Raw genomic sequence first — 12,216 nt, 5'->3', positions numbered from 1 at the left:
GTAATCAAGTCTGCTTGAAATAAACGCATGAATGAGTCTTTCAAGGTCACAGAAAGATTGAAAAAAAAAAGTTGACCTTAGATAAACGCCTCAACTGGAAGAAGCTAAATTTAAGCGTTAAGCAGAGTTAATTTGTCTGTCAAGTTTAGAATCTGTCCATTTTCACACCCAGGTTAGTTAGTTACAGTGGGTCTTACAAAAGGGTTCCCGGGGGCCCAAGTCCATGTGAGGGGAACCACTGGGCCCAAACATCAGCACTTCAGTTTGACTGTCGTTAAAGTTTAAAAAGTTTAAAGCCATCCACGCTTTGGTGTCGTTTAGACAGTTCAACAAAGGGTTTAGGGAGTTGGCATCCGTGCATTTCAGGGGCCCAAGAATTGAACCCTGGGGGAGCCCACAGGTGTTGGGGCACGAGGAGGACTCAGAGACACCAAGGCTGACAGAAAAACACCTATCAGACAGCTAGGACCTGAACCAGTCCATGGCAGTGCCTTTGATGCCGACACAGTGCTCCAGGCGGGAGAGGAGGATGGTATGGTCCACTGTGTCGAATGCAGCTGTGAGGTCTAAAAGCACAAGAATGGCAGAGTCCCCAGAGTCTTTTAAAAGTGCTGTGAAGGGCTTTAAAGCCAGACGGAACACCTCAAGAATGCCATGAGAATCTAAAAAAGATTTTACTCTACTTGTGTGAGTACAACTTTCTCTAAAAGTTTTGAAAGAAATGGGAGTTTGGAGATTGGTCTAAAATGAGAAAAGACCGAGGTGTCCAGTTTGGATTCGGATCGGATCAATGAATTATGTTTGAAAACCAGTCGTAGTGCATAGTGAGGAATGCTAAAGAGTTTTATAATGAGGGCGTGTATCAGCTGAGGATTGTGGTCTGCCCACCTCAGGGTGCCAGCTTCCAGACCTCAGACCTGAAGGACCCAGGTGTCTACAAGCCACTGATCATCGGCGTCATGCTGATGTTCTTCCAGCAGATGACTGGCATCAACGCCATTATGTTCTACGCCGAGAACATATTTGAGCAGGCGCATTTCCAGGTAAAGAGGCTTCAAATCTTCATTTGTTCAGGGAAAGTTACAGAATTTGATATCTTCAAATTTGTGATGTTCATTTTGTTCTCTTTTGTTGGAACGTAAAGTACCATTAGATGAACTTTTTCTTCAGAGTGCTTCACTACTAAATCTGACATTTACTCAACTGATATCTTGTTTTGATTAGCACCGTCCCTTTTTTTAGAATTTCCTGAAAGTCTGAATTACGTGTGTGTGTGTGTGTGTGTGTGTGTGTGTGTGTGTGTGTGTGTGTGTGTGTGTGTGTATCTCTCAGGACAGCGACCTGGCCACAGTCATCGTTGCTCTGACTCAGGTGGTGTTCACAGGAGTGGCAGCGCTCATCATGGACAGGGCGGGGAGGAAAGCCCTTCTCATCATCTCAGGTTTTTATTTGAAGCATTATTAATTTTAGCCTTTTAGAGTTTAGGTGGTGAAGATGTGAAGCCCCATAATAAACAACAGAAACACATCATTCAAAACTAGGAGTGCACTCTCTGCCAAGGTCAATACTCCAGGCTGCTGTGATATGCATATTTTGTTAGTCGATTCAGAACCCCTGACCCTCCCACTTTTTATTTAATTTTTTATTTGACCTTTATTTAACCAGGTAAGTCATTAAGAACAAATTCTTATTTACAATGGCGACCCGGCAGAAGGAACAGCCTTTTGAGGGATAGGGGGTAGGGGATAAAATAAATACAAAGTTACTTAGAACAAATTAAAACACAAGTTAAAACACAGTTAAAAACATAGCAGACAGACAGAGCAAACAAAAGAAAAACAGTCGGAGCAGACAGGCAGGGGATAAGAGCTAGTCCAGAAAGCAGTTGCAGGTGTCAGTGAATATGTCCATGATAGAGTCTTTGAAAGCTGACTTGGAGATGAGTTTGAGTGTTTTTTGTAAGCCATTCCAGTCTGTGGGCACAGCAGAATGGAATGACGACTGACCGATTACAGAATGAGTTTTGGGGATTTTCAGCAGGATGAGGTTAGCAGAATGGGTGTTGTACGCGGCAGGTGCAGTATGCAACAAACTACACAGGTAGGGGGGTGACAGACCAAGGAGAGTTTTGTAAATTAGTATGAACCAGTGTATTTTGCGACGGGTGTCTAGGGATGGCCAGTTTACAGAGGAATATAAAGTGCAGTGGTGAGCTCTGAAAGGGGCATTTGTAGCGAAACGGATGGCAGAGTCATAGATAACGTCTAGCTTTTGCAGAGTAGTTTTGCAGGCAGATCGGTAGATGGTGTCACCATAGTCTAACATGGGAAGAACTGTCATTTTAACCAGGGTGAGTCTAGCAGAGCGAGTGAAAGAGGAGCGCAGTCTATAGAGAAATCCAATTTTTGATTTGACCTTGGCTTGCAACTTGTTGATATGCTGAGAAAATGACAGTGTTGTCCAGCCATATGCCTAGATATTTATATTCAGAGACCTGGCCTGCTCTAGGGTCGCTCCACTGAGGGTACTGAACAGAGGTGGTGACATGAGCACAGAGCCCTGTTTACTGAACCACATGACCTTGGTTTTAGAGGTGTTTAACATGAGGCATAGGGAGGAGAAAACCTGTTGTATGCTGTTGAAACTAGACTGGAGAATTGTGACTACAGCATCTGGGGTAGGGCCAGATGCGTACAGAATGGTGTCGTCGGCATATAGGTGAATGAGAGAGTCACCAACAGAAATACTGTAGCTAAATCATTTATATATACTGAGAACAAAGTCACAAAGTCCCACATCCCCCCAGCCACTCCCCCTACCCACCCTCGAACCCCGGCTCGCTATGACCTTCCTATCCCTAGCTACAGCCCCTATTCCCTAGCCCCGCCCCCTCCCTTTGATCCAAATCGGATTGGATCCGCTCCAAAATGTGATGGGTTCTTCCGTGACCCATGGTACACCCTTACACCAAGTTCAATGAAAATCGGCCCAGTAGTTTTTCTGTAATGCTGCTAAGACAGAGGTTCTCAAATGTTTTTCAGACCCCTTGCAAGATAGAAAATATACCGGGGACCCCCTCATTCTGATTTGTGATTTTGGGCTAAGCTTAATTGTTTCCACGGTAACGTGCTTGATTTTTAAATCGATGTGTTTGTTAGGTTAAAATGTAATCCATGAACCATTTTAGATTTGAAGCATAAAATATTTTTGTTGAACTATGAAGCTTTTGCGAAAAAAGGTGTTTATTTTTATTTTCCTGAAAACTTTTCGTGGACCCCCTTGCAAAGTGCCACGGACCCCCATTTGAGAACCACTGTGCTGAGAGACACCGACAAACGGCACCGAAAACATAACAAAATTAAATTAAAGTCCTTCCTTCCAGCAACAAGAATAGTCTTTATGAAACAAACACATTTCAGTGGGCATTGATTACGTTTAAAGCATTAATTATAAATACTGTGTGTGTGTGTGTGTGTGTGTGTGTGTGTGTGTGTGTGCTAATATAGTTTCTTCTTTACCTGTTCACTAGCCTCGACGTGAGACTCAGCCTTTTTCTCATTCTGAGTGTCGGCGTAGCACCACAATATGGCGTTGCAGGCGTTCCATTCAAAATGGCCTTACTTATTTATACATGTAGCAATCACAATACAACAAGGTTGTTGTCCGTTGGGTCATGCTATTCGTCTTCTTAAAGCAGCTACGAGCAACTTTTTCGATTGTTATTAAACAGTATAATTACAATATTGATGCATCACATCTTACCTATAATAGTAGCTGAGACCAAAGCCGTGTGAATCGGAGATTGCTCTCTTAAGTCTCTGTCTGTCTAAACTCGCGTCAACAGGGGGCTCTCTCTCTCTCTCTCCTTACCGCCGGACCGGATAAACGCGGAGTGAAACCCGGAAGTGAAACGCAGCTGCCTGCCTTCACCCATTTGCGCTGCCTAGCAACATAACATAAACAATGTGAACGCCACGCATACTCTCGCGAACATCTCTCGTTATATTCTAACAGGTTTTTGGAAGTTATTTTGTGGTTATGGCCGAAGTGGATGCTGCAAACCGTTTCATTTCACTTCCTGATCTTCCCTGGCCACAGACAGACTAACACTGGCCGATTCACTCGGGCTTCAAGCGAGACTACTCTGCGTTGGTCTCGTCTACTATTAGAGGTAAGATGTGATGCATTGATATTAAATTTATACTGTTTAATAACAATCGAAAAAGTTGCTCGTAGCTGCTTTAAATATTACGTAGTTTCCAATTCCGAATCGTTTTTGTCATACCAGAGCCTGGGCCTTATCTTCGTACAAGCGCTATTTGCTTTTTGCGCTAGCGGGCCAGTTTGCGCTGATGTAACGCCCAGAGTCTGGGCGTTACATCAGCCACACAGAGAATAGCAGAGCGTTTGGGCACGCCTCCAATTTGCGCAGTGCCGCACGTTAAAAGCCGTGCAAGCGCTAATTAACGTTTTTATGACGATAGGGCCCCCTGTCTTTTCCACTGAAAATGGCCGTTGTTGTTCTTCCACTTCCCAGCTTCGCTCTCTCTGCTGTGTCTATGGGTGGAAACCATATACCAATACCTGTATACATATCCAGCCTTTGATTTCTTTAGAGTGCCAGGTAGTATAAAGAGCTTAGTTAAAGCCTACTTCTTAGATATTCAACTCTGCTTTACCACAGCAGAGTACACTACAGCTTGGCAGCAGCTGGAGATAGGCATTATGGCAGGGTGTACAATTTCCCCATTAGCTTTTACCATGGCAATGGAGATCATTATTAGGGCTTCAAAATGGGTAGTGGGTGGAGAAAGGCTGCAGGGAGGGCTGCGGCTCCCTCCAATTAGGGCATACATGGATGACATGACGACTATGACGTCAACCGCTCCATGTACTAGCAGATTGTTGGATAAGTTAAATAGTAATCTGCAGTGGGCTAGAATGAAAGTGAAGCCAAGTAAGTCCAGGAGTATTTCAATCATTAAAGGGAGGGTAGTAGGTAAGAAGTTTGTTATAAATGATGAGGTGGTGCCTACAGTGTTAGAGAAACCAGTCAAGAGTTTGGGAAGATGGTATGATGCAAGTTTCAGTGATAAGGGACAGTTTGAGGAGGTGAGGCAGGAAATGATTCAAGGTATTTCAAGTATAGACAGGTCAGGGCTCCCAGGAAAGTTAAAGTTGTGTTGTTTGCAGTTTGAATTGTTGCCTCGGTTGATGTGGCCACTGACAGTGTATGAGGTTCCCCTTTCAAAGGTAGAAAAGCTAGAAAGGATGATTAACTCATTCATTAGAAAATGGCTCGGAGTCCCACGCTGCCTAAGCAGTGTAGCCTTATATGGGAAAGGCATATTGGAATTGCCATTATCTAGCCTGACAGAGGAGTTCAAGTGTGCTAAGGTTAGACTGGAAATGACTCTGACTCAGTCAAAGGATCCAGTGGTTAGGAGTGTAGCGCCCACAGTTAAAACAGGGAGGAAGTGGAACCCAAAGGAGGCAGTACAGCAAGCACAGTCAGCTCTTAGACACAGGGATATCATAGGTCAGGTGCAGCATGGGCGTGGAGGCTTAGGGTTGTGCATAGGGAAACCTGTGTGGAACAAGGCATCAGTAATAGAAAAGAGGAAGATGGTAGTTGAAGAAGTACATAGGCAAGAGGAGGCAGTAAGATGTACTAAGGCAGTGTCGCACGCAAAGCAAGGACAGTGGGTGAACTGGGAGAGTGTAGAGAAGAGAAAGTTGAAGTGGAGAGAGTTGTGGAGCATGGAGGCCAGCAGAATTAGATTTATTCTAGGGGCTACTTATGATGTGCTGCCATCTCCCCAGAACTTAAATCAGTGGTTGGGCGAGGATGGTGCCTGCCCGTTGTGTTCTAGTGTATGTACACTGAGGCATATACTGTCAGGGTGTAAGGTCAGTCTCTCCCAGGGGCGATACACCTGGCGTCACAACCAGGTGTTGAAATGTTTGGCAGCTGCAGTTGAGGAAAAGCGGCTAGAAGTAAATTCTCTAGCTGCTAGCAAAGAGACTAGACAGATCAAATTTGTACGTGAGGGAGAAAAGATTAGACCAATTAAGGTCAGGCACAAGTTAGGGCAGCTAAGTGTAGGTGGAGCCTGGGAAATGAGGGTTGACTTGAATGAACAGCTAGTCATCCCAGCATATATAGTTAGCACCCGGCTACGTCCGGACTTGTTACTCTGGTCTGAGGTAGAGAAGAGAGTTTATTTTATCGAACTCACAGTCCCGTGGGAAGATCGAGTTGAGGAAGCTTATGAGCGCAAGAAAGCTAGGTATGCTGAAATGGCAGCAGAGGCAGAGCAGCGAGGTTGGAGGGCTCGAGTGCGGCCTGTAGAGGTGGGCTGCCGTGGTTTTGTGGCAAAGTCCGTTATTGCCTTACTAACTGAGTTGGGCATTCGGGGACGGAGCCTGAAACTTGCGGTTAGCAACATGTCTCAGGCAGCAGAACGAGCAATTGAATGGCTGTGGATAAGGAGGAAACATGCTAGCTGGGGAGCTCGCTAAGGTCAGATTGATTGTTTGTTGTTGGTCATGATTAACGGTCCGCATCAACAGGGCTGAATCATTGACGGTGGTGGTGTAGTTAGGGATTGTTTGTTGTTGGTCATGATTAACGGTCCGCATCAACAGTGCTGAATCATTGACAGTGGTGGTGTAGTTAGGGATTGTTTGTTGTTGGTCATGATTAACGGTCCGCATCAACAGGGCTGAATCATTGACAGTGGTGGTGTAGTCAGGAATGTCATACCGAACCGACCTGGATAGCTAGGCTTAGATAGTGAGGTAATATGCAGTTGTGCGGTGGTAGCATGGAGGGGGGTGTTTCCAGGACGCTGAATTACACCGTTAAGCCTTCTTGAGGTGTCGTGGGCCTAACTTAACGAAACGTCGGTGAAGGAAGGTGCCCACTTGAAAACCCCAATGACATGCTTCATACTGCTGTTGGCTAGGGTAGGTAACTGGTGATTTGTGTCTTGTTTATTAGTTTGTTAGCCTGTTAGCTTGTTTTATTCTGGATTGGGCTTCTAAATGTGTTTTTCCTCGGATTTTGGCACAAGGGATAGTAACATCTTGTCCTGTGTATTAATTAATAATATCCAGAAGAACAGAAGCTTCAACATTTTTCTAAAATGGATGCACAGGTTATGACACGTTTTGCTTCCTTGTTCCCTGTCCTGACCCAGGCGTTGCCATGGCGATCAGCACCTGTGCATTTGGGATTTACTTCTACCTGATGACCAGACAACACTCTGAGGCCTCGCCGAGCCAGGAGCCACACTCACACCCCGACCTGGCCCCGCTCGCCCTCGCCAGCATGGGGCTCTTCATCACAGGTCAGCCTCCCTCCCCCTGCTCTCACAGCCAGGCCTTTAGAACATGTAGCCTCCCTGCTCTCACAGCCAGGCCTTTAGAACATGTAGCCTCCCTGCTCTCACAGCCAGGCCTTTAGAACATGTAGCCTCCCTGCTCTCACAGCCAGGCCTTTAGAACATGTAGCCTCCCTGCTCTCACAGCCAGGCCTTTAGAACATGTAGCCTCGCTGCTCTCACAGCCAGGCCTTTAGAACATGTAGCCTCCCTGCTCTCACAGCCAGGCCTTTAGAACATGTAGCCTCCCTGCTCTCACAGCCAGGCCTTTAGAACATGTAGCCTCCCTGCTCTCACAGCCAGGTCTTTAGAACATGTAGCCTCCCTGCTCTCACAGCCAGGCCTTTAGAACATGTAGCCTCCCTGCTCTCACAGCCAGGCCTGGAGAACATGTAGCCTCGCTGCTCTCACAGCCAGGCCTTTAGAACATGTAGCCTCCCTGCTCTCACAGCCAGGCCTTTAGAACATGTAGCCTCCCTGCTCTCACAGCCAGGCCTTTAGAACATGTAGCCTCCCTGCTCTCACAGCCAGGCCTGGAGAACATGTAGCCTCGCTGCTCTCACAGCCAGGCCTTTAGAACATGTAGCCTCCCTGCTCTCACAGCCAGGCCTTTAGAACATGTAGCCTCCCTGCTCTCACAGCCAGGCCTTTAGAACATGTAGCCTCCCTACTCTCACAGCCAGGCCTTTAGAACATGTAGCCTCCCTGCTCTCACAGCCAGGCCTGGAGAACATGTAGCCTCCCTGTTCTCACAGCCAGGCCTGGAGAACATGTAGCCTCCCTGTTCTCACAGCCAGGCCTGGAGAACATGTAGCCTCCCTGCTCTCACAGCCAGGCCTTTAGAACATGTAGCCTCCCTGCTCTCACAGCCAGGCCTGGAGAACATGTAGCCTCCCTGTTCTCACAGCCAGGCCTGGAGAACATGTAGCCTCCCTGTTCTCACAGCCAGGCCTGGAGAACATGTAGCCTCCCTGCTCTCACAACCAGGCCTGGAGAACATGTAGCCTCCCTGCTCTCACAACCAGGCCTGGAGAACACATGTAGCCTCCCTGCTCTCACAACCAGGCCTGGAGAACATGTAGCCTCCCTGCTCTCACAGCCAGGCCTGGAGAACATGTAGCCTCCCTGCTCTCACAGCCAGGCCTGTAGAACATGTAGCCTCCCTGCTCTCACAGCCAGGTCTTTAGAACATGTAGCCTCCCTACTCTCACAGCCAGGCCTTTAGAACATGTAGCCTCCCTGCTCTCACAACCAGGCCTGGAGAACATGTAGCCTCCCTGTTCTCACAGCCAGGCCTGGATAACATGTAGCCTCCCTGCTCTCACAACCAGGCCTGGAGAACATGTAGCCTCCCTGCTCTCACAACCAGGCCTGGAGAACATGTAGCCTCCCTGCTCTCACAACCAGGCCTGGAGAACATGTAGCCTCCCTGCTCTCACAGCCAGGCCTGAAGAACATGTAGCCTCCCTGCTCTCACAACCAGGCCTGAGGAAACATGTAGCCTCCCTGCTCTCACAGACAGGCCTGAGGAAACATGTAGCCTCCCTGCTCTCACAACCAGGCCTTTAGAACATGTAGCCTCCCTGCTCTCACAGCCAGGCCTGGAGAACATGCAGCCTCCCTGCTCTCACAGCCAGGCCTTTAGAACATGTAGCCTCCCTGCTCTCACAGCCAGGCCTTTAGAACATGTAGCCTCCCTGCTCTCACAGCCAGGCCTTTAGAACATGTAGCCTCCCTGCTCTCACAGCCAGGCCTTTAGAACATGTAGCCTCCCTGCTCTCACAGCCAGGCCTTTAGAAAATGTAGCCTCCCTGCTCTCACAGCCAGGCCTGGAGAACATGTAGCCTCCCTGCTCTCACAGCCAGGCCTGGAGAACATGTAGCCTCCCTGCTCTCACAGCCAGGCCTTTAGAACATGTAGCCTCCCTGCTCTCACAGCCAGGTCTTTAGAACATGTAGCCTCCCTGCTCTCACAGCCAGGCCTTTAGAACATGTAGCCTCCCTGCTCTCACAGCCAGGCCTGTAGAACATGTAGCCTCCCTGCTCTCACAGCCAGGTCTTTAGAACATGTAGCCTCCCTGCTCTCACAGCCAGGCCTGTAGAACATGTAGCCTCCCTGTTCTCACAGCCAGGCCTGTAGAACATGTAGCCTCCCTGTTCTCACAACCAGGCCTGGAGAACATGTAGCCTCCCTGCTCTCACAACCAGGCCTGGAGAACATGTAGCCTCCCTGCTCTCACAACCAGGCCTGGAGAACATGTAGCCTCCCTGCTCTCACAGCCAGGCCTGGAGAACATGTAGCCTCCCTGCTCTCACAACCAGGCCTGAGGAAACATGTAGCCTCCCTGCTCTCACAACCAGGCCTGAGGAAACATGTAGCCTCCCTGCTCTCACAACCAGGCCTTTAGAACATGTAGCCTCCCTGCTCTCACAGCCAGGCCTGGAGAACATGTAGCCTCCCTGCTCTCACAGCCAGGCCTGGAGAACATGTAGCCTCCCTGCTCTCACAGCCAGGCCTTTAGAACATGTAGCCTCCCTGCTCTCACAGCCAGGCCTGTAGAACATGTAGCCTCCCTGCTCTCACAGCCAGGTCTTTAGAACATGTAGCCTCCCTGCTCTCACAGCCAGGCCTGTAGAACATGTAGCCTCCCTGTTCTCACAGCCAGGCCTGTAGAACATGTAGCCTCCCTGTTCTCACAACCAGGCCTGGAGAACATGTAGCCTCCCTGCTCTCACAACCAGGCCTGGAGAACATGTAGCCTCCCTGCTCTCACAACCAGGCCTGGAGAACATGTAGCCTCCCTGCTCTCACAACCAGGCCTGGAGAACATGTAGCCTCCCTGCTCTCACAACCAGGCCTGAGGAAACATGTAGCCTCCCTGCTCTCACAACCAGGCCTGAGGAAACATGTAGCCTCCCTGCTCTCACAACCAGGCCTTTAGAACATGTAGCCTCCCTGCTCTCACAGCCAGCCTGGATAACATGCAGCCTCCCTGCTCTCACAGCCAGGCCTTTAGAACATGTAGCCTCCCTGCTCTCACAGCCAGGCCTTTAGAACATGTAGCCTCCCTGCTCTCACAGCCAGGCCTTTAGAACATGTAGCCTCCCTGCTCTCACAGCCAGGCCTTTAGAACATGTAGCCTCCCTGCTCTCACAGCCAGGCCTTTAGAACATGTAGCCTCCCTGCTCTCACAGCCAGGTCTTTAGAACATGTAGCCTCCCTGCTCTCACAGCCAGGTCTTTAGAACATGTAGCCTCCCTGTTCTCACAGCCAGGCCTTTAGAACATGTAGCCTCCCTGCTCTCACAGCCAGGTCTTTAGAACATGTAGCCTCCCTGCTCTCACAGCCAGGTCTTTAGAACATGTAGCCTCCCTGCTCTCACAGCCAGGCCTTTGGAACATGTAGCCTCCCTGCTCTCACAGCCAGGCCTTTAGAACATGTAGCCTCCCTGCTCTCACAGCCAGGCCTTTAGAACATGTAGCCTCCCTGCTCTCACAGCCAGGTCTTTAGAACATGTAGCCTCCCTGCTCTCACAGCCAGGCCTTTAGAACATGTAGCCTCCCTGCTCTCACAGCCAGGCCTTTAGAACATGTAGCCTCCCTGCTCTCACAGCCAGGTCTTTAGAACATGTAGCCTCCCTGCTCTCACAGCCAGGCCTTTAGAACATGTAGCCTCCCTGCTCTCACAGCCAGGTCTTTAGAACATGTAGCCTCCCTGCTCTCACAGCCAGGCCTTTAGAACATATAGCCTCCCTGCTCTCACAGCCAGGCCTTTAGAACATGTAGCCTCCCTGCTCTCACAGCCAGGTCTTTAGAACATGTAGCCTCCCTGCTCTCACAGCCAGGCCTTTAGAACATGTAGCCTCCCTGCTCTCACAGCCAGGCCTTTAGAACATGTAGCCTCCCTGCTCTCACAGCCAGGCCTTTAGAACATGTAGCCTCCCTGCTCTCACAGCCAGGCCTTTAGAACATGTAGCCTCCCTGCTCTCACAGCCAGGCCTTTAGAACATGTAGCCTCCCTGCTCTCACAGCCAGGCCTTTAGAACATGTAGCCTCCCTGCTCTCACAGCCAGGCCTTTAGAACATGTAGCCTCCCTGCTCTCACAGTCAGGCCTTTAGAACATGTAGCCTCCCTGCTCTCACAGCCAGGCCTTTAGAACATGTAGCCTCCCTGCTCTCACAGCCAGGCCTTTAGAACATGTAGCCTCCCTGCTCTCACAGCCAGGCCTTTAGAACATGTAGCCTCCCTCCTCTCACAGCCAGGCCTTTAGAACATGTAGCCTCCCTGCTCTCACAGCCAGGCCTTTAGAACATGTAGCCTCCCTCCTCTCACAGCCAGGCCTTTAGAACATGTAGCCTCCCTGCTCTCACAGCCAGGCCTTTAGAACATGTAGCCTCCCTCCTCTCACAGCCAGGCCTTTAGAACATGTAGCCTCCCTGCTCTCACAGCCAGGCCTTTAGAACATGTAGCCTCCCTCCTCTCACAGCCAGGCCTTTAGAACATGTAGCCTCCCTCCTCTCACAGCCAGGCCTTTAGAACATGTAGCCTCCCTGCTCTCACAGCCAGGCCTTTAGAACATGTAGCCTCCCTGCTCTCACAGCCAGGCCTTTAGAACATGTAGGCTCCCTCCTCTCACAGCCAGGCCTTTAGAACATGTAGGCTCCCTGCTCTCACAGCCAGGCCTTTAGAACATGTAGCCTCCCTGCTCTCACAGCCAGGCCTTTAGAACATGTAGCCTCCCTGCTCTCACAGCCAGGCCTTTAGAACATGTAGCCTCCCTGCTCTCACAGCCAGGCCTTTAGAACATGTAGCCTCCCTGCTCTCACAGCCA

General features: G+C 49.5%; 1 protein-coding gene across 2 annotated transcripts in view; it reads left to right on the top strand.

Annotated features, from left to right (window-relative positions):
- Positions 1-12,216, top strand: part of slc2a8 (solute carrier family 2 member 8) — a 40,921-nt gene that overhangs the window by 23,797 nt on the left and 4,908 nt on the right. For both annotated transcript variants that reach the window (XM_083645077.1, XM_083645076.1), the window contains 3 exons: positions 894-1,043; positions 1,333-1,441; positions 7,203-7,352. In XM_083645077.1, the coding sequence (XP_083501203.1) occupies positions 894-1,043; positions 1,333-1,441; positions 7,203-7,352 (409 nt within the window). The remainder of the gene's footprint in view (positions 1-893; positions 1,044-1,332; positions 1,442-7,202; positions 7,353-12,216) is intronic.

This window comes from Poromitra crassiceps (assembly GCF_964638095.1).
Source record: "Poromitra crassiceps genome assembly, chromosome: 10".
NCBI classification, from domain to species: Eukaryota; Metazoa; Chordata; class Actinopteri; order Beryciformes; family Melamphaidae; genus Poromitra; species Poromitra crassiceps.
This window is presented reverse-complemented; position numbering and strand designations above follow the sequence as displayed.